Source organism: Olea europaea, chromosome 23, assembly GCF_002742605.1.
Source record: "Olea europaea var. sylvestris chromosome 23, O_europaea_v1, whole genome shotgun sequence".
NCBI lineage: Eukaryota > Viridiplantae > Streptophyta > Magnoliopsida > Lamiales > Oleaceae > Olea > Olea europaea.
In genome coordinates this window covers 5,570,741-5,589,566 of record NC_036259.1, presented here as the reverse complement: position 1 = coordinate 5,589,566, position 18,826 = coordinate 5,570,741, and the positions used below count along the sequence as shown (strand labels likewise).

Below are 18,826 nucleotides of genomic sequence, written 5' to 3'. Positions count from 1 at the left end.
CTTGACTTTGTGCTATTGTCGGTTCCAAAGCTTTGAAAAATCACATCGGAGAACAAAATGACAGAAAGCGTGAAATCATCCGTTAGACGTTAGGTGACCCGAAAAATGGAAAAATTGAATATTTTGACCAATTTGAATAGGGGCGTTTCCCCCACATCCATACTTTTCCTTATTCAATGTACAAATCAATATTCATTTTACTCCATTTCGTGCTATATTCATTCGTCTCCCTTCTAGTAACTGTCAGAAAATTTTTTAGCATGGAGATGGAGATGAATATATATAGATGTGGTCACCATGTGCATATGACCTCATGGATGAACTTAAACCCAAGAAGAAGATTTCTTAGTTGCCACGACACCAACATGTGGGACCTTCCATTGTGTGGAAAATCGAATGAGCTTATCCCTAAATTTCTACGATTGAAAAAGGAGATGGAGGCTGAAATGGACACCCTCCATTCAACAAATTCTAGTGCATGGAAGAATTGGCTACTTGAATTTGTATGTGCTTTTGTAAAATGGGTCTATAGCTAGATGTGTATTAGGAGTGAGCTCAGATGCTAGGTTTGTGTTTTGGGCTGTTGGTTTCTGAGTTAGAAATCATGAGTTATCTGTGGTCTTGTCACTTATTTTTATGTAATAAAACGTCTTATTATTCAGCACATTTAGCCCTATTTTTCAATTTTTCCTTTCTATGCTAAGTTGATTGTTGGGCATGTTTGGTAAGTGATGTCCAAATCCCCTAAACTATGATGAAAAATCGAGGTCCGTTTTAACTTTATAGGCTATAAGCTCAGGATTGAAGAATTAAATCCACACCACAATTGAAGTAGCCCAATTATGTTGGGTATTTAGAGGTAATCAGCTCATTGGGCTAGATGCTCAATACCCGACTTGGAGGGAATTTGAAATTCACATGAAAGATAGATAAATATTATCGTTATCTTTGTCAAACCAATTTTATCTCGTTTTTTGTTGGATGAGCTCTATCTTTCAGTTTGGATACAATCTTGCAGTTTTTATCTAATCTTGCTAGACTCCTTGGAAACTCGTTCACTCCTTTGAGCTTATAAATAGGAGACCTTTCTCCTCTATTTCACACACCAAACCGAGAGCAAAAACAAGAAGAAGAAAAAGCTCCCGTGCTTAGTGCAAATCAATCCTCCCTTGCCTTTTCTTTGTGAATCTGTTTGTGTGACTGATAATGGCCTTCAAATTGGAGATACCTTTGTGGTGTGGATCAAGTTTCTGAGCCGAATTATAAAGGGGAAAATCGTTCCTTAATTTTCAGATTTTGGTCTTGATTTTCTTCATTTTACTTTGCAAATCCTTACACTAATTGATTGTTTTGGTTAATTTGTAGGTGGGTTTGCTTTTCAATTGGTATCAGAGTTTGGTGGTAGTGAAAATACAGCCAAAAACCGACCAGAAACCGACAGAAAAACTAAAAAAATGGACTGCCAGTTTTGCACTAAAAATCGAACCTGCAAACCCGTTTTCCCGTCAATCCAGAAGACCGTTGGTGAAACGGAGAACGGGGTTGAGACGTGCAGGCAAAGGCGGTGCTGGGTGTTCGGCGCGTGGAGACTCTGGTGGCAGCGCGTGGAGGCGATTCCGGCGAAACTGTCTTCAGGCAGTTTGTTCCTCTCGTCATTTCTAACATTTTTCGTGTTGGAAGTTTTTTGTTTCAAGTTACGTAGAACAAGTTGGATGATTTTGCCCCTGGTGGATTAACGGTCGAAATTGCGATATATTTACTGAATTACTTTAGGCCAAAAATTGCGGCCTAAAGCAGTAAATTCGCATCTCTCGTAATTTACGGACTCAGACAAGTCCACTCTGGTAAATTGGCTGAAACTCTATATTATCGCACTAGCAGATCATCGTGTTGGGTGATCATTAGGATTGGGGATTGTCATTGCTTGGCAACCATTGCTTGTTGATAGAACCTAGGATTACTTGTCATTATCTGTTTAATTTTCATTAGATTAATTTGTTGAACATTGTTGCGTTATCTCGTATTATTTTAGACTTGTACCCGGACTCCTATTCTAGTTCTTCCCTTGATCTGAGAACTCGATTCTCATGAAACCCTAGGGTTCTAGAATAGTGCATTATTGTGAAACCATAGGAATCTTGTTACTCCGTGTAATTTGTGTGACCAGTGACTTTTACATATCTGAATTTGTGTTCTGTACATTTTTTGGTAAAATGTCGACACATCACTTTGAGTTGGGTGTCTTTAAAGGAGATTTTTCAATTTGGCAACAAAAGATGAAAGGTATTATTATTCAACAAAAAGTTTCCAAAGCTATTGATGACTCTTATCCTGCAAACTTGACTAATGAAGAAAAAGAGAATATGGATGAATTGGCATACACTTCTATAATATTACACTTGTCTGATACGGTATTAAGAAAAGTTGGTAAATTAAAATCAGCTCAAGAACTTTGGAAAAAATTGGAGGAACTTTATGTGTCTAAGTCAACTCCAAACAAACTTTTTCTACTTGAAAGCTTTTTTAGCTTCAAAATCGATTCTTCAAAAGATTTGGATGATAATTTGGATATCTTTAATAAACTCGTGCAAGATATCACTAATTGTGGTGAAAAAGTATCCGAGGAATATAAAGCAATAATTTTGTTAAATGCTATCCCTGAAACTTATAGAGATGTTAAAAATGCTATTAAATATGGGAGAGATACTTTGACACCTGAAATTGTCATAGAGTCGTTAAGAAGTAAAGAAATGGAAATGTGAGATGAGAGAGTCGAGAGAAGAAGTGGTAAGGTTCATATTATGAGAGGTAGGTCTCAGTCAAGAACCTGTGATAACCAAAGTGGATACGCGTCTGGTAGTAAAAAGAAAAGTAGGAGTTTATCTAGGTCAAGAAATAAAACTAAAGGTAAAAAATGCTATGGTTGCGATAAAACTGGACACTTCATTAAAGATTGTTATGTTTAGAAAAACAAACAAAAGGAAAAGGTTCACAATGAGACAAATGTTATTACTTCCTCTGATGAATTTTATGAAGTATATGTGTTATTAAACTCTGAACCAACTGAAGTAAATTTGACTGTGAAATCATACTTAAATGAATAGATACTTGATTCTGGTGCATCATTTCATGTTTTATCACATAAAGACTGGTTTGAAAATATGCAAGAATCTGAAAGTGGTCATGCCATTTTATGCAATAATCATGCATATAAAATTGCTAGCATTGGTGATATCACGTTAAAATTTGACACTGGTTATGTGCTTAAATTACATGAAGTTAGATACATTCCTGAAATGGTTAGGAATCTTATTTCAGTTGGAGCATTAGAAACTGATGGTTTTACTGGTAAAATTGGAAACAATATACTTAAAATAATTAAGGGTGCTCTTGTCACATGTAAAGGTACTAAAAGAAACGGTATTTATGTGACCACTGTTGAAATTGTTAAAAATTCAACTTCTTCTATAAATTTGACCAACGCTGATGACACACACAAGTGGCACAATAGATTAGCTCACATAAGTATTAAAGGACTTAAACTGCTAAATGATAAAGGTGTATTTGGAAAAGACTGTGTGTCTAATATGCCTTTCTGTGATCACTTTGTACCTGGTAAATATCATAGGTCATCTTTTTCATCTGGTATGCATAAAACTACTAAAGTCTTGGAATATATTCATACTAATTTATGGGGGCCTGCTACTAATCCTACAATGGGTGGTAATAGATATTTTATGTCTATAATTGATGATTACTCTCGTAGGGTGTGAGTGTATCTGTTAAAAGATAAAACTGAAACCTTAAAAGTTTTCAAAATATGGAAATTGCAAGTTGAAACTCAAACTGGCAAAAAGATAAAATATCTAAGAACTGATAACGGCCTAGAGTTCTGTAATAATGATTTTGATGATTTGTGTGAAAAGTGTGGAATTACTAGACATATAACTGTTCCTTATACACCTCAACAAAATGGGGTGGCTGAACGAATGAATCGTACTTTACTTGACAAAGTTAGATGTATGATGCTGAGTTCTGGAATTCCTAAATCTTTTTGGGATGAAGCTGTTATCACTGCATGTCATCTGATTAATTTGACACCTTCTACTGTATTAAATGGTGATACTCCACATGAAAAATGGTATGCTAAATGTGCTGACTATACTATGTTAAAAAATTTTGACTGTGCTGTTTTCTCTCATCAAAATGAGGGAAAACTAGAACCTAGAGCTAGAAAATGTGTTTTGTTAGGATATCCTGAAGGAGTTAAAGGGCATAGGCTTTGGGATAGAAGTCAAAATGGAGTTAAGATTATCGTAAGTCGTGATGTTACATTTAATAAGTCTGAAATGCCATGTCTAAAATCAGAAAATGACACCTTGAGAGAAAAAACAGCAAGAAAACATTAGTGACGAATCTCAAGTAAATTTAAGGTCCTTAAGTGTTCAAACCCCCACTACCTCAATCGAGGTGGAGCATCAAAATCCTGAACTAGAAGATAATCAGAGTGAAAATATTGAGAGAGATGAAGTTATAGAGTAATATCAAAGAGAGCAAAACCCTTTGTCTGATTACAAGTTAGCTAGAGACAGAGTTAGAAGAACACATAGAGTGCCTCAAAGATTAGAATCTGATTTTGAGTTTGCTTATGCTAGTTATGAAAAACTAGTTGATAGGGAACCAAACACGTATGAAGAAGCCTTAAGGAGTGAAAAATCTAAGGATTGGGTGAAAGCGATGAAAGAAGAGATAAATTCCCTCGATAAAAATCAAACCAAGACCTAAAGACAAGTCAATAATTGGGTGTAAATGGGTTTTTAGAATTAAGGAGGGAATTACAAAAGGAGAGGGTTTAAGGTTTGAGGCTAGACTTGTGGCCAAAGATTACACACAAAAGGAAGGGGTAGATTATAATGAGATCTTTTCTCTAGTTGTTAAGTATACCACAATTAGGACTATACTTGCATTAGTTGCACATTTCAATTGGGAACTTGAACAACTTGATGTTAAAACTGCTTTTTTGCATGGAGAACTTAATGAAAAGATTTTTATGGATCAACCTAAAGGTTTTGAAAATAAACAAAAATCCGATCATGTGTGTTTTCTTAAACGCTTTTTGTATGGTTTAAAACAATCTCCTAGACAATGGTACAAACGTTTTGATTCGTTTGTTAAAATAATTGGTTTTAAAATGAGTGAATTTGATCATTGCTTGTACTATTAAGGTAATGCAAACAATAATGACTGTGTGTTTTTGTTGCTATACGTGGATGATATGCTTTTGATTGGCCCCAACTTGAAGTGGTTAAATGATGTAAAAACTACTTTAAGTAATGAATTCGATATGAAAGATCTAGGTAATGCTAAAAGAATTTTAGATATGGAAATTCAAAGAGATAGGTCTAAATCAATTTTATTCTTATATCAGGCTCCATATACATGAAAATTTTGAAGAAATTTGGTATGAATGAATGTAAACCTGTTACATTACCTTTAGCTAATCACTTTGTATTATCTAAAGAACAATCACCTGCTAATGAAGAAGAAGAAGAATATATGAAACGAATTCCATATACAAATGCCATTGGTTCTGTGATGTTTCTAATGGTGTGTACTAGACCTGACTTAGCTTTTACTGTTAGTACACTTAGCAGGTATATGTCCAACCCGGGTCCAAACATTGGGAGGCTCTGAAATGGTTGTTTAGATATTTGAAAGGAACATGCAATGTTGGCTTAATATATAAGTTTAGTACTGAAGGAATAAAATTGAAAGGTTTTACTGATGCTAACTATGCTGGTGATAGAGATAATAGGAAATCTACATCTTCCTACATGTTTACTTTGTGTAATTCATGTGTTAGTTGGAAATCACAATTTCAACATGTTGTCGCATTATCTACTACTGAATCAGAATACATTGCTGCTACTGAAGCCTTTAAAGAATCTTTGTGGTTTAAAGGTGTATTAAATGAACTTGGTGTTTTTAAGGACAATGTGACAATATATTCTGATAGCCAATCTGCTATTCACCTATGCAAAAATCCTGTCTTTCATGAACATACTAAACATATAGATGTTAGATTGCATTTCATTAGAGATATGGTTTCTCAAGAACTGATAAAACTTGAGAAAGTCATTTCAGAATATAATCCTGCTGATATGGGAACTAAGGTGCTCCCATTGGTAAAGTTTAGAAGCTGCCTTGATCTTCTAAACATCGGTACAAACTTGTAAATCTCTTCCCTTAAGCTATTTGTTATCTTATGTGACTTGCATGATGATTTGGCATCAAGGTGGAGATTGTTGGGCACGTTTGGTAAGTGATGCCCAAATCCCCTAGGCTATGATGAAAAATCGAGGTCCGTTTTAACTTTATAGGCTATAAGCCCAGGATTGAAGAATTAAATCCACACCACAATTGAAGTAGCCCAATTATGTTGGGTATTTAGAGGTAATCAGCTCATTGGGCTAGATGCTTAATACCCGACTTGGAGGGAATTTGAAATTCACATGAAAAATAGATAAATATTATCGTTATCTTTGTCAAACCAATTTTATCTCATTTTTTGTTGGATGAGCTCTATCTTTCAGTTTGGATACAATCTTGCAGTTTTTATCTAATCTTGCTAGACTCCTTGGAAACTCGTTCACTCCTTTGAGCCTATAAATAGGAGACCTTTCTCCTCTATTTCACACACCAAACCGAGAGCAAAAACAAGAAGAAGAAAAAACTCCCGTGCTTAGTGCAAATCAATCCTCCCTTGCCTTTTCTTTGTGAATCTGTCTGTGTGACTGATAATGGCCTTCAAATTGGAGATACCTTTGTAGTGTGGATCAAGTTTCTGAGCCGAATTATAAAAGGGAAAACCGTTCCTTAATTTTCAGATTTTGGTCTTGATTTTCTTCTTTTTACTTTGCAAATCCTTACACTAATTGATTGTTTTGGTTAATTTGTAGGTGGGTTTGCATCTCATTGATACTTCAAAATACAAGGAAAATGTATTTCCCAATCGTTTTGTAGAAGGTGTATTGCAGTTCTTTTGACTTGTTTGTAGCCGGTGCATTGATTGTATGGAAAATGTGGGTGCATTGATGTCTGATGAGTGATGATGCAGAGACATTATTTTATGACATGGGATCGGGTGATACTGTGTTATGGAACAAAATTTTATGTGAATATTCTCATCACGGGCAGGGTGAAAAGGCTCTTCAAGCATTTAGGACAATGATTCAACGAGAATTGCTTCATGATGCACTCACTTTCATAGGAATCCTGTTGGCGGGTGCAGCCACATGCGATTGATTGAGGATGGAAAAAAGTACTTTAACTCGATGAGTGAATCGTAAGGAATTACCATGTCTATCGAGCATTGTGCTTACATGGTTGACATACTCGGTCTAGCAGGTAAATTTGATGAGGTTAAAACTTGAAAGCTTCATTAAGGATATGAAACGAACTCCAAATGCCTGGATCTGGGAAAATGTTCTTGGGGCATGCAGAGTTCATGGCAATGTGGTCATGTGGATTTAGGTGAAGGAGGGGCAGAAAAGCATTTTGAAATCGAACCTCAAACAGATTCAAACTATATACTATTATCTAACTTGTATGCAACCAAAGAGAGGTGGGACGCTGTTGCTAAGGTCAGGACTTCCATGTCCAATAAGGGTGTTAAAAAGGAACCTGGGTGCAGCTGTGTTGAGGTTGATGCTCAAGTTCACGTCTTTTTATCTCAAGATGTGTCCCATCTAAGGCTATGGGATATCCATCAAAAGTTGGACGAGTTGAGACACACAAACTTACTAAAGGATATGTGCCAAAGACAAAGTATGCACTTCAGAATGTACCAGACCAGGAACAAAGCGAAAAACCTCTTACACCATAGTGAAAGACTTGCTTCAGGTTTTGCACTTATAAGCAAAATTCAAAATGAAAAAATCAAAATCTTCGAAAATATTCATATTTGTTAGACTGCCAGAATTTATGGAGCTTGTCTAAAGCACAACAAATCGAAAAATTGTTGTTCGTGACACCCGACATTTTCACCACTTTCGAAATGGCACATGTGCTTGTAAGGATTATTAGTGATTCTGTTTTTAAGGCATTTGAGAATGGTATATGTGCAACAATCCACGATAGTCAAGTTTTGAGCCCAAGCTATAAAAAGAATATTGCAATATTCAGGAAGTACATGCGACTTGGATAATTAAGTTCCAGATTTCATTGCTCGTACTTCATTGTGCAATAGGCATTTCAAGGATAGAATACTCGTTAACTACAATCAGGTAATGATTCAGTGGGATCTTAAAGCATGTTTGGCTAAGCCTAAAAAGAAGAATTAAATTTACTTTGTCTCAGAACATGCTGACTTAAAGTAACTCCTACTTTGGTGTCAAAATATGTAACTAACCTATTCGCTATAGATGTATCTATTTTAAAACTTACTTTTCTCACTTAGAGCTTGTTTGAACCACATTATTTTTAAAAATATATATTCTTAAATAGTGATTTGACATCATTTCAACCACATATTCTTCAATAAAATAATATTACACACAGATCAAAAACTTTTTCTTATTTTTTAACCACACATTTCTCATCAATACACTATTCAAGAATGCATTATTATCAAAATAATGTGGCTTAAACGCCCCCTTTATAAAAAACTTTTTAAGCTTTCTGAAAATGCTGATAGTATAATATGCAGCTTAACATTGGTTATCTAGAACTACTATGAATTTATATTTAAGATAATAACAAATGATTCATACTTATTACATTTAGAGGCAAAAGTGCAAGCATTCGCAATTCAGGTACAAAGTTAATAACCGAGGATCTGAAAATTGGCCAGAAAGTTCATTCTGTACCTATTAAAGTTGTTTCCATGGGATGAAAATAAAATGTCGTAACTTCACACATTTTGCAGGCTATCTATTATGGTTCAACCGTGCTACAGAGCCCAGGTTTAAATCCCGGGCTCCAATCCAAGGCTAAGGTGGAAACGTTGATCTTCTGCACTTGGGGGGCCCGCCATCAAAATCGTAGAGCCTCTGCCCCCGTAACGAAGCCTGGGTTTTTCAGCATTTTCCATTATGGTTTCACTAAGGAGATTCTTTGTGTGTGTTTTTCTAATGCAGATTTTTGTCTTTTCTGTTTTGCATTATATATCCTCATTGATGGGTATTATTGCTGCAGTTTTTGTTCAGGAAAGATAATAAAAGCAGGGCTGATAGAGAGTACTATACTACTATCTTAGCCCACTAATCAAATACTTGATGAAAAATAGTAGCAGCATGAAAATAGCTTGTTAGGTTTGAGATTTTTCTGTATCTTCCTATTCTAGGGTAGAAAAAGAGGTAGTGGAGAGTGGAGGGACGGGTACTTTTAAGTTTGACCCAATCAAGGGAGCTAAATTCCACTTTGACTTTCAAAATCATGAATATTATGACATTGGCCTCTTCTATGGTAAAAGACAAAAATGTCCTTAAATGTTTTGTACAATTACAAAACAATATATTGTTGAAAGGACTATACTACCCTTTTAGTTAATAATTGAAAACCAAACATTTCCCCACTTATAAAAACTTCAAAACGAGCTTCCAACACAGGAAAAACTCTCATCTTTTCATCTGCTTGAACCTCAAAATCTAGAAGAACTTTGGAACGTTGAAGTTGGAAATTTTTTTCACATCAATTACTTCAAATCGGTAAGTACATTTACGCATGTTTAATTTCGTTTTAAGTAAATTAGTATACGTTTAAATAGAGAAAATTTATGTCGACATAGATTTTTTTTAACAGATCTTATCTATAAAAAAAAATTAAACAGATGTATAACTTACGTTTAAATTACGCATGTTTAATTTCGTTTTTAGAACGGTATTCTCCTACGCCAAACTGGGTAAAGCTTAACAAACAGCCAAACAGTCGGAAACAGTCCGACTGCTTGGCTATTAAACAGCCGAACAGTCGGCTGTTAAACAGCCAACAGCCGGCTGTGCGGCTGTTTAACAGCCAATTGGCTGCAGTTGATTTTTAACGCATTTTTCTTATAATTAATATTTGAAGTTGATTAAAACCATTTCCTCATGCAGATATGATAATTCCTGTGTGTTATTTCGGTGATTTCGAATTGAATGAAAATAATCGGTGGGAATGCAGATGGACGAGTGACATACGTGGTTGTATTGCAATTCCCGTAACAGAGAGTACACCATACTTAGAGATGTACCACGATTTGCAAAATAAGCTGAATGTCGATCAATCTCAATACGATATGCAATTGAGATATCTATTCAACGGTTATGGGGATTCATCCATTCCGATGCCACCGGTATTCGTTACTAATGATGCTGAATTGAATTATCTATTAGAATTGAATAAAATGCATCGGATTCCGACTGTTCTTGGTGTGACTTTAATTACAAAGGATGTTATCGAAGGTGAACGTGAAGATTCAGATAGGGCGGATAACAATGATCGAGATTTTTGGGAAACAGTGGAGATAGTTCCTCCGGATGATTTGGGTATTCCTGAGACAGTTGCTTCTGATCGTGATGTCGCTGTTACGCGCAGAATTTCGTCGACAGTTGAAGACAATGAGAACATAAACGAGTTTACAAATGAGAATTTGATTGCTTTATCCCGACAGAGACACAAGCTTGGTGGGAGCTCACAGGTTGGAACAAGTGGACCGTCCTCCAATTATTCCCGTGTGGCTCCCGATAATGAGGACTTGCAGGTCGAGCAACTGTTTGAAACCAAGAAAGATTTGCAGGAAGCTGTGCACCGGCTGGCATTAAAATATAACTTTGAGTTCAAGGTTAAGAAATCAAACAAATCATTGTTGACGGTTGCTTGCGTCGAAGACAGTTGCAATTGGCGCTTGAGAGCAACTAAGATGGACACGAATGAGTGCTTCGTAATTCGCAAGTATTTACGGGAACATACTTGCTAAGTGGGAATTCTTTGAAACGATCACAGGCAAGCTCGAGCATGGTTTATTGGTCGACAGATAATGCACAAGTATCAGGATCCACGGACGATCTACAGACCTTCGGACATCATTAACGACGTCCGTCAAGAGTACGAAGTGGTCATGAGCTATCAAAAAGCGTGGAAGGCCAAAGAATGTGCGTTGGAGGATTTAATGGGATCGGCTGAAGAGAGCTATGCTAAATTGGCTAGGTATTGCCATAACATGGGGACAACTAATCCTGGCACGGCATTTTTTATTGAGGCGGGGGGCGATAATTGTTTTAAGTATTTCTTCATGGCTCTCGGACAATGTATTCGGGGTTTTCGAAATGCAATGCGACTCGTAATTCTAGTTGATGGTACGACTCTGAAAGCTAAATGTCAAGGCAAATTAATTATTGCTACATGTCAAGATGTCAACATCCAAATTTACCCTATTGCATTCGGCATAGTCGACAGCGAGAATGATCTGTCCATGCGTTGGTTCTTTTCTAAACTGAGGGAAGTGATCGGGGAAGTCGAAGACCTTGCCTTTGTAACCGATCGAGGACAGTCTATAATAAACGGTATCGCTGAAGTTTTTCCCGAGGCACATCACGGGTATTGCATGTACCATATACAAGGTAATTTGAAGACTAGGTATCAGAGCACAGGCATCGTTTCATTGTTCAGGAGAGCAGCCGAAACTTACAGTGCTGAAGAGTGTAAAAAGTTCATGCTCGAGATAGGAAGTAAATCATTACCGGCGTTGGAGTATCTGACGAAGATGGGGATCGAACATTGGGTGCGGTCGTACTTTCCAGGACGTCGATACAACATGATGACCTCGAATAACGCGGAGTCTCTCAATGCATTGTTTAAGAAGGATCGAGAGTTATCAATTCTCGCAATGATTGAGAACATTCGTAACAAGCTACAACAGTGGTTTCATAACCGACGTGCGGCATCATAGAGTTGCACTAGCGTGTTGGCCCCAGCTCAAGAGGAGAAACTGTTTAAGGCGGCAGAGGTTGCGAGGAAGTTGAATGTGGAAGCACTAGATGAATTTCGCTTCTCCATGCAATGTGCACGTAATACGGCATATATGGTGGACTTGACTGATAAGACATGCACTTGTACGAGATTTCACTTGGAGAGTTTTCCATGTGAGCATGCAGTTGCGGTGGCCATGTATCGAGGCTTTGCTGCGAGAACGTTATGCTCTTTGTATTATACGACCGAGTCTTGGAGAACAGCATATGCCGAGACTATATTTCCTCTGCCAAATGAAGCCAAGTGGGAAGTTCCCGAGCACATTCTCCCATTTCATAATTTGTTACCACCAGCAGTTGAACCGTGTGGTCCTGGACGTCCAAGTACATCTAGAATACCATCTACCGGAGAGTTTCCTCGATCGCGTAGGTGTGGCCGGTGCAGAGACGTAGGGCATACTCGACAATTTTGTACCAATCAAATTCCCCTAAATGACGACTAGATAGGTACGTGAAATGAATAATATTTCCTTTTACTTTACACTGTTCAATATTTGTTATTTATAAATCTTCCATATTCAATATTTATTCTCTATAAATGGTATTTATAATAATTCATATGAAAAAAATAGTTTTATACTCGGCATACGGGTAAAATAACAAAAAATAATTAAATTTCCAATTTGAATGTTATATATATTGAACACAAATTTACAATTATTTCATAATTACCAAAATAATTAAATTTACAATTAAAATGTTATATACATTGAACACAAATTTATAATTATGAATATTTCATAATTACAAAAATAATTAAATTTACAATTGAAATGTTATATACATTGAACACAAATTTACAATTATTTCATAATTACAAAAATAATTAAATTTACAATTGAAATATTACATATATATAAATGAAATTTATGGGTCAGCATTAAATTCGAACAAATCACATGCTAGCTTCTTTCTCCAGTTCTGTATCCACGACTGGTTGATTTCATCAACCTTATGTCCTATACTTAAAAATTCAACGTACTTAATGGCAAATATGCCGCAGTCGTCTCTACAATTAAACAAGAATGAATCAATTTAGTACTGTGTAAATAAAAATTAAATCTGAAAGATGAAAACAACAACGTTCAAACACTTACCTTACGGACTGTCGCGCTGTCGTCGTGTTCCGAACGATCCGCAATCTGTCATGTACATTTATCCCCGCTCGTCTGGCCATCATAGGAACAATTACAGCCACGGACTCCAGGTTTCGCTCCAACTGGCCTTGTGTCAAACATGAATGATCTGGGTCGTACACATATATAGTCGAGTCAGCAAAAACGATCTCCAGCGTAACATAGTGTTTATTGATGCACGCTGGAATGTACATATGTGTACAACCCTCCCATGATTTTCCCCCGACACTCGGTGACAGTCCTATCACCCACTCGAGCATCTATTCTGGCACTGTGTACTCGTTACCCATAAGTGCGAGTTACTGATACTCTATGGTAACAGCACCCATGAACTCGGTGTTTAATATGACTCGGTCATGGACATCAAATGATTTTGGATGTCTTTGAGCTCGATCTCGCAACAAGTCCATGGCCAAGTCGATGTGCTGCAGCAGGAAACACCAAAAAAGTATGAGTTATTCATTTAATAAACACAAGGTCACATATACATAAAAAAACATGAAATGAATAGTTCACTTACATCGTCAGCGAGCCAAGCTCCCGCAGTGGTGATATCGTGGACCGTCCTTTGTCCTATCGTGCGGCTAACTCTGTAAAAAAGAGGGAAATGTTAAAATAAGCGTAGACGAGTTAGCGTACAGTGCTTTATTAAAATCATACAATACTTACTCGGGGATAATTCTCCTCCACTCTGTCTCGAACGCTTTCCACTTGGCATTGTCCACCTCTCTAAATAAGTTCGAGTACGTCCCATCGATGAACGTCCTCCTCTTGGCCTCAGCCGTGAAGGGGGAAACAACATACTGTGACGGCACTCTCAACCTCTTGCCGACCACCTGCTCCGTCTCGTCAACAGCATGTCTCTTACCCTCAATCACGCCGGGCGTCCTCTCGACCTTCGGGGCCACCCCCTCCCCCCCCTCCATCGGGGCCTCCCCCTCCGTCGCCACCTCCTCCACCCCTCCCGTCAGGGCACCCCCTCCGTAGTCCCCTCTCCCATCCCCATCAGGGCCACCCCCTCCATAGACAATCACAATGACTCCAATGTCTCATCACGCCAAAAATGTGGGTGACCCCCCTCTCCATCACCATCTCTGCCACCCTCTCGATCATGATCTCCGCCATCCCCTCTGTCCCCCCATCGTCTGCCGGCTAAATCTCCTCTAAGCGCCGCTACTGTATCCTGAAGGTCGACAACGGAAGACTGAAGTATTCCAACATCATGGGATAGATCGTCAACCCTCCCTGTCAACTCTCGTCCCATATCGTCAACCCTCCCTGTCATATAGTCAACCCTCCCTGCCAGATCGTCGACCCTCCCTGTCAACTCTCGTCCCAGATCATCGACCCTCTCCGTCAAATCTCGTCGTAGCGCGCCGACCTCCTTCGCTATAAATCCAGTCAAACGGGCATACAAATCATCACTGTGCCCCGGAGACACACGGGGGAGGTGTCTGGACGGAGGGGATGCCAATGGCGGCGGCGATGGCCCCGACGGAGGGGATGCCACTAGCGGCGGTGATGCCCTCGACGGAGGTGATGCCAATGGTGGGGACGATACTCTCGGCGGAGATGATGCCAATGGTGGCGGCGATGCCCTCGGCATCTAAATGATACTCCATCCTGCAAAAATTCAAATGTTATAGCATTGAACAAGAGATAACAAAAGAAACCATAATCTCACAAAATCAAGAGAACCGAACTCTAACTACCATACAATCACAAATATTACATTTGAAAAATATATTTACAAAAAACAACAAATCAAATTAAATGTATTGTCAAAAAAATTAAAGAATATAAATATTATTTAAATAAATTGAAAAAAAATAAAAGATTTTCATAAAAGAATAATAAAAGGAACAAAACAAATTGTTAATTTCGAACAATACTATGTATTCAATTATTAAATTATATAAAAAAGGAAATTATAAAAATTAAATAATTAAATAAAATAATTATTATTTGGAAAATATATTTACAAACAAAAAATTTCAAATTAAATACATTTTCGAAAAATGTAAAGACTATTTATATTATTTAAATAAATTTGAAAAAATAAATTAAAGATTATTTCATAAAAAAAATAAAGGAACAACACAAAATTGTTAATTTTAGAATATTTCAATTATTAAATTATATAAAAGACAAATATAAAAATTAAATAAATAATTACTTTACATTTTCGAAAAATGTAAAGACTATTTATATTATTTAAATAAATTTGAAAAAATAAATTAAAGATTATTTCATAAAAAAAAAAGGAACAACACAAAATTGTTAATTTTAGAATATTTCAATTATTAAATTATATAAAAGACAAATATAAAAATTAAATAAATAATTACTTTACCTTTTTTAAAAATATAAAGACTATTCATATTATTTAAATAAATTTGAAAAAATAAATTAAAGATTATTTCATAAAAAAAGAATCAACATTGTTAATTTTACAATATTTCAATTATTAAATTATATAAAATACAAATATAAAAATTAAATAAATAATTACTTTACCTTTTTTTAAAATGTAAAGACTATTCATATTATTTAAATAAATTTGAAAAAATAAATTAAAGATAATTTCATAAAAAAAATAGAATCAACATTGTTAAATTTACAATATTTGAATTATTAAATTATATAAAAGACAAATATAAAAATTAAATAAATTTGAAATAAAAAATTAAAGATAATTTCATAAAAAAAATTTGAAAAAATAAATTAAGATAATTTCTTAAAAAAATAATCAACATTGTTAATTTTACAATATTTTAATTATTATATTATATTGACAATGATAAAAAAAATTAAATAAGTAAATAACATAATTACTATTTAATCAAATAAAAAATTTAATTAATTACAAAAATTATAAAAAAATTTAAAATTAAATATTTAGTCTGGGTCGTTAACCGGCCCAGACTGCCCAGACTGTTAACAGTCGGGTAAATCGACTGTTAACACAGCCGGGGGCCGAGAATCGGTCGGAAACCGTCATTCCCGGCCACTGAGCTCCAAAAAAAGCCAAAAATTCACATTTTTCACACTCCAGCATGCCCACAATCTAACTACTCATACCCATGGATCTAATTAAACCAAAATTACTAAGGAAAGTGCTATACCATGAACCGAATGAACTGGAGAAATGTGATGAAAACTAACCGGTTATTTTATTTCCGGTGTAGATGATGGTCGTTGACTGCGACGTTGGTGTAACTCCGGTGGTCGGTCGGTTGAGTTTCTGCACTGGTCGGTCGACGGTCGGCGAGATATTTTCAAACAGTCTGAAAGGTAAAATGGCCTTTTACTGTGAAGTTTTTTTTTTAACTTAATTTTTTTTTTAATTCATTTAATGGGTCAAAGGCCAATGTCAAATTTTGCTACAGTGGAAGAGCCATTTTCGTGTATTTCCTCGTGGAGGGAGGGAAGCAGGGCATAAACTTTTGAATTAACTTGGTTTGTTCAATAAAAATACTATGATCCTGGATTTACTTAAAGCAAATAAAGAATATCAATTTTATTCTTTCTCGCAGTTTTATATGATTAGAATCACACATTTTTCAATAAAATAATATTACACGCAAATTCAAAATTATTCTTTATTTTTTAATCACACATTTTTCATCAATACACTATTCAAAAATACATTCTTAGGAACATAATGTGGCTCAAACAAGAGCTTAGTCATTTATTCTTTTGATGAGTTATGACTTTGATCGAAATATCCCTTGAATGTTCAACAAAATTTGCCAAATGAGAAACAATCTTAAGATTGAAGTTTTTTTTTTAAGGGATGGCAAAAATACCTGTCAAAATCAATACCGCGGGACCCGCCCCTAACGGGTTGAGGATTACCCACTTAATCGGGTAATCGGGTCGGTACGGGTAACAGGGGGCCCGTCCTGCCGCGCCCCATTTATTTATTTATTTATTTATTAAGAATTCAATATTTTAAGCTCTTGTTTGATTTTCATTATTTTTAAAATCTATTTTTTTCTCTTCTTTTCAACTACACATTTTTTAATAAAATAATATTACAAGTAAATTCAACATTTTTTCTTATTTTTTAACAACATATTCTCAATCAATCTACTATTCTAAAATGCATTATTAGGAAATAATGAGGCTCAAACAAGCACTAAATAAAAAAATTTCATTAATTTTAATAGAAAATGGTAACTAAGATTATCTAAAAAATATGATAAACAATAAAAACCTTAATTTATCAAATATATTCGAATAATTTAATTTTTAAACATAAATAAATTAATTGAAAATTTTCATAACTATATTGTTGTTTCACTTGAATGAATTGGGCATTAAAATGAATTATCCAAAAAAAAAAAAATTAAACGAGTACGTAAACAAGGCAACCACCCCACCCCCACAACCCCGACTTAAATGGGTAACGGGGGCGGGCCATCCCTATTTCTTTTACTAGTGAGAAGGCACCAAGCTACGACAACAATTATCTATTGTTTTAAAATGTATAGTTAATCAATGGTCATTTTCATTGTCGATTTGAGATTGACAACGATCGTTCTCATAGGGAGATTTTGTCTCTCTTAGCAGATGTTCTATAAAATTGATTAACATTCACAACAGACCATTTTCAGGCTAATTCTTGGCGACGTTTTGCATCTAACCTTCAAAAAGTCATATGTTTGGTAATGTGGGCTGGCTAAACTTCAATAGTAATAATTTTCTAGAAGGTAAAACAGAGAAAGCCGAAATCCACTGCATACTCCCTCCCAAGGTGATGTGCTTTTCTGGCCTTCCATCTTTGATTCTTGACAATGGTCGCTTGTGAAATTCGAGACTGTCATGCTTGTAATTTTCAAAAATCAATTGGCTCATCCGTACAAAAAAAAAAATTCAAGCTCCTAAACAACTTTTTGAGCCCCTTTCTCTCTCGTAGTTCTTCACTAATAGCAATGTAACCTTTATAGCATCTGGATTGTAAGTGTGAAGTAATATAGGCTTTGTGTATTTTGATATGGATAATTCTACAAGTACAAATTATCCTCACAGAAAAAACAGGGTACTCACATGGGGTGGGGCCCATGTGAGTTTTATATTGGAAAAAACCACACCACCCATGTAAGTGTTATGCGTTAAATCCAATCGATTTAGGTTGTAAACGCTTTTAATATGTTTAATGCATTTAATTTTGGCGAGATCTATTATTTATTTAAATTAATTTTGTGATAAATAATATTAAATAATAGAATCCGAATATCCAAGTTTAAGTGATTCGTTAATCATGATGAGTTGTGATTGTGAGATACAAATTACATATAATTGGATCTTGAATAAACCGTAGTCGTAAGTAATAACGAGATACGGATATCGTTAATACAGTTAGACCATCACATGTGGCATTTCTTACTCGTAAAGTAAGTAGCTGATCTCACGAGTTAAAGTGTGTTGACACTTAAATGAACACGTGGATGTTTTGTTATAGAACAAAACATTGGAGACCCTCTAAGAGATTCCACATGGATAACTATCTGAGTGTCAGTGGTTAATCTTTAACGTTCGGTAGTGAAATTGGTCCTATAACTTGAGGTCATCATAGTGCCTTGTATGAGGATAGTCATACTTTGACAGTGTTGGATGTTGCTCTACCAAGAGCCACTAATACGACATCATTTAGGTATGTCAAGAACCATATGAAGG

At 35.7% G+C, this 18,826-nt stretch overlaps 1 protein-coding gene across 1 annotated transcript; it reads right to left on the bottom strand.

Moving 5' to 3' along the window:
• Positions 1-13,717: 13,717 nt before the first annotated feature.
• LOC111371956 (atherin-like) lies at positions 13,718-14,750 on the bottom strand. Its single transcript, XM_022994101.1, has 4 exons — positions 14,418-14,750; positions 14,234-14,327; positions 14,013-14,162; positions 13,718-13,734 (listed from the first exon to the last, which is right to left on the bottom strand). Exons 1-4 carry the CDS (start codon positions 14,748-14,750, stop codon positions 13,718-13,720), a joined length of 594 nt encoding a protein of 197 aa, XP_022849869.1.
• Positions 14,751-18,826: the final 4,076 nt, after the last annotated feature.